General features: G+C 42.9%; 1 protein-coding gene across 1 annotated transcript; it reads right to left on the bottom strand.

Annotated features, from left to right (window-relative positions):
* Positions 1-446: 446 nt before the first annotated feature.
* Positions 447-3,199, bottom strand: LOC120280153 (probable leucine-rich repeat receptor-like protein kinase At1g68400). The gene is made up of 2 exons (XM_039286895.1): positions 1,896-3,199; positions 447-1,112 (listed from the first exon to the last, which is right to left on the bottom strand). The coding sequence occupies exons 1-2, from the start codon at positions 3,169-3,171 to the stop codon at positions 448-450; spliced, it is 1,941 nt and encodes a 646-aa protein (XP_039142829.1). The 5' UTR covers positions 3,172-3,199; the 3' UTR covers position 447.
* Between the last annotated feature and the right edge of the window lie 385 nt (positions 3,200-3,584).

Genomic DNA, 3,584 nt, shown 5'->3' on the forward strand with positions numbered 1-3,584 from the left:
CCATGGATCATAGTTGTATTCCTAGTTATTGTATCCCTTAAATTCTTATGTTTTTGTGATGTTAGAATCTTGTTATATCTTATTTTGTGAGACAGATATTGATTTTGTATTTCTAGTTATGGGTCTCGACCTTATGGGGCGTGACATAGAGTGTTTCAAAGCATAGTAGATATAACTACATTGTGCGGAGGCAGGAAGATCCTCACACACAAAATATCATAAAAAAATCTTAGTGGGAAAGCTTGTTTGCAGCCCAATCTCCGTACTATCATGTTAGGACATATGGTTCGATGATCAATTTTTAATTGTTAGATGATCAATTTTCAACTACACGTCTATGTCGACTATATGCGTGTAGCATTTGTTAAAAAAAGATTAGTTAAAAAAATAATAATAAACACAAAAGACTTTAAATTAAAAAAAACTAATTATTAAAAGAAGGAATTATCAACAACTAGAAAGAGTTACGTCACGAGCCCGTCCACTTTCTTCAGAAACAGACGGCGAGTCAGACACCGAGTCAAACGAGTCAAGAGACGGCGACACAGAAGCATCCCCTATTCCGCCGGAACTAATATCCTCAATCATTCTAACTACGTGTCTAATCTTAGGCCGTTGATCTGGCACAATGGCCGTGCATCCAAGCGCCAGCTGGAGCATCGCCACCATCTGCTCCTCTATTCCCTTGCACCGCAAGAGCTCCAGATCAAACACCTCCGCCGTCCACTCCTCCCGCACCACCGACTGAACCCACCGCGGCAAGTCCACCATCTCCGACGCCGCGCGCCCCGTCAGCAACTCCAGCAACACGACGCCGAACGCGTACACGTCTGCGCGCTGTGACGCCCACGGCCGCTCGGCGGATGGCGCCTCCGGCGCGCGGTAGCCACAGCACCGCGCGGTTGACGATGGGCCGAGCGTAGATAGACCGAAGTCGGAGAGGCGCGCCGTGCCGGCCTTGTCGAGGAGGATGTTGGTGGTCTTGACGTTGCCGTGAGCTAGCCTCGGCGAGCGGCTCGCTGTGTGGATGTGCGCCAGCGCACGCGCCGCCGCTAGCGCCACCCGAAGCCTCACCTCCCACCCCACCGGTGTCCTCCCCGGCCCCCTGTTCCCTGTGGATAATATATGTTATCAATTTATTTTTCTTTTTTATATTTTTATATTTTTATTTTTTAATAAAAATTATAATAAAAACGTTTATTTCATTAAGCTTTATATATATATATAATTATTCAAACATGTGATTAAGAGATTTTATTATAGTAAGGGAAGCCTCATTTTTCGCTTTTTGTGATGTTTTAGTTGGGCTAGCATATCTTCTGGTGGCTGTTGTTTCTCTATATTTTGTTATTCACCGGTGTGGTGAAATTTTTATACTGGTTCGATTTTTTTAATCTAAGTGGTTCATTCATTTTATTTTTTAAAAAAAATTAAAGATTTTAAATTCAAAAAATTACAATTTATTTTTTGAATACGATAGTTTGTCAATATATATATATATCCAACAACCAAAAAAACTTCCCTAGAATTTTAGTTAATTAATTTAATATAAAATCAATATAGAATAAAATAATATTTATAATTAAATTTCCAAATATGTTCGGAAAAATCATGCATATTAATTTTTTAATATATTTATAATGTTACAATTTTCTATTAATATTTTATTAATTTTTATCAAAATAAATTAAAATTTTAAAAAATTAATAATATTTTTGTAATTAAATTATAATGTACTGTATAAAATTTCTTAATAAAACTGAAACCAAAATTATATATCCAAAATATGAAAATAAATAAATTTGAGTGTAATTGAACAGAAATTTTCTCTATTTTATACAAGGCAATTAAATAAATAATAATAATAAAATAAAAGAACAAGACGGTAAGGTTACCGTGGATTAGAGCGAAAACGCTACCGCCAGGCATGAACTCGTACACGAGAAGCTTCTCATCAGGAGCATAGTAATAAGCTTTGAGGGAAACGAGATTCGGGTGCTGGATCCGGCCGAGAATCTCCATTCGTTGCTCGAATTCGCGTTTCCCTAAGCCTGAGCCCGTTTCCCGAAGACGTTTCACAGCAACGATGTTCTTATCTTGGAGCACGGCTTTATAAGCGGTCCCGTAACCGCCCTTGCCGAGCATCTCGGCGGAAGCTCGGAGGAGGTCTTCGAGCTCGAAGCGCGCCGGGGTTTCATCGAAGAACACCATGTGGCCTCTCTCGATGCCGGCGTAAGGGCTGGAGGAGAAGACGATCTTCTCGCCTTCGTGGAGGTGATGAGATGGAGGTTTGGATCCGATCTTGCGCCAGAAGTAGAGGAAGAGGATCGTGAAGGCGATGAGGAGAGCTGCGAGGTCGCCGGCGATGATAGCGATTAGGGCGGCGTGGCTCATTCCAGAGTGGTGGATGCCCTGATCTGGTTTAGATCCTGGGGATGAGGAGACGGTGGTGGTGGTGGTGGTGGGGGATCCGGTGGGATTTCCGGCGAATGACGCCGGTGGGAAGGAGGAGAGTGAGGGTGGGATGGGGCCGGTGAGGGAATTTGAGGAGAGGTTTAGGTCTTGTAGATTGGGGAGGGAGAGGACGGGGATCGGGCCGGAGAGGTTGTTGGAGTTGAGATGGAGGGTGAGGAGATGGGGTAAATGGTTCAAGGAGAGAGGGATCTGGCCGGAGAGGAGGTTGAAGGAGAGATCGAGGCGGTAGAGACGGGAGAGGGAGGAGAGGGAGGAGGGGATGAGGCCGGAGAGGGAGTTGTTGGAGAGGAAGAGGAGTTTGAGGGCGGAGAGGGAGGAGAGATCGGGGATTGGGCCGGAGAGATGGTTGGATTTGAGGTTGAGTACGCGGAGCTCGGTGAGGTTGGAGAGAGGGGCAATGGCGGCGCCGGAGAGGGCGAGGGATTCGAGAACGAGGCCAGTGATGCGGGATTGGGAGCATGAGATGCCGATCCAGGAGGAGCAGGGGAAGGGGGAGGAGGAGTTCCAGGTGAGGAGGTGGTTTGAGGAATCGGAGAGGGATTTGAAGGTGAGGAGGGCGGCGAGGTCGGAGGAGAGGGAGGGAGCGCCATTGGAATGAGAGCAATGTAGGAGGAGGAGGAGGAGAATGAGAAGGCATTGGAGAAAGATCGACCTCTGTTCCTTCTTCTTCTTCTTCTTCTTCTTCTTCGCCGCCATTGTTGGAGCTTCAGAGAGTGACAGTTGGAGGTATGTGCTGTAGAACTTCATGAATAGGAAGCATATTTCATTTACATTTATATATATATATATATATATATTGACTAAAATGATTTTAGAAAAAATCATTGGGACGTAGTCAACAATGGTAAAATATATAATATATAAATGAAAAATGATAACTCACATTTATCTTGGTCCATTGATACTGTATATTTTGAGCAGGGTGTTGATTTAGAGGATTCTATGAAAAAAGAGGACAAAAGTATATTGAAGTACAGGTGAGTATAATTAAAGTGCATGTTTTCTATTTTTTTTTTCGTATTAATCGTTACATTTAAATTTTGCGTAAATATTAAAATTATTATTAAAATTTTTAAAATCTAAAATAAAAAAATTATGATAAGATAGAT

This window comes from Dioscorea cayenensis, chromosome 17 (genome assembly GCF_009730915.1).
Source record: "Dioscorea cayenensis subsp. rotundata cultivar TDr96_F1 chromosome 17, TDr96_F1_v2_PseudoChromosome.rev07_lg8_w22 25.fasta, whole genome shotgun sequence".
NCBI lineage: Eukaryota > Viridiplantae > Streptophyta > Magnoliopsida > Dioscoreales > Dioscoreaceae > Dioscorea > Dioscorea cayenensis.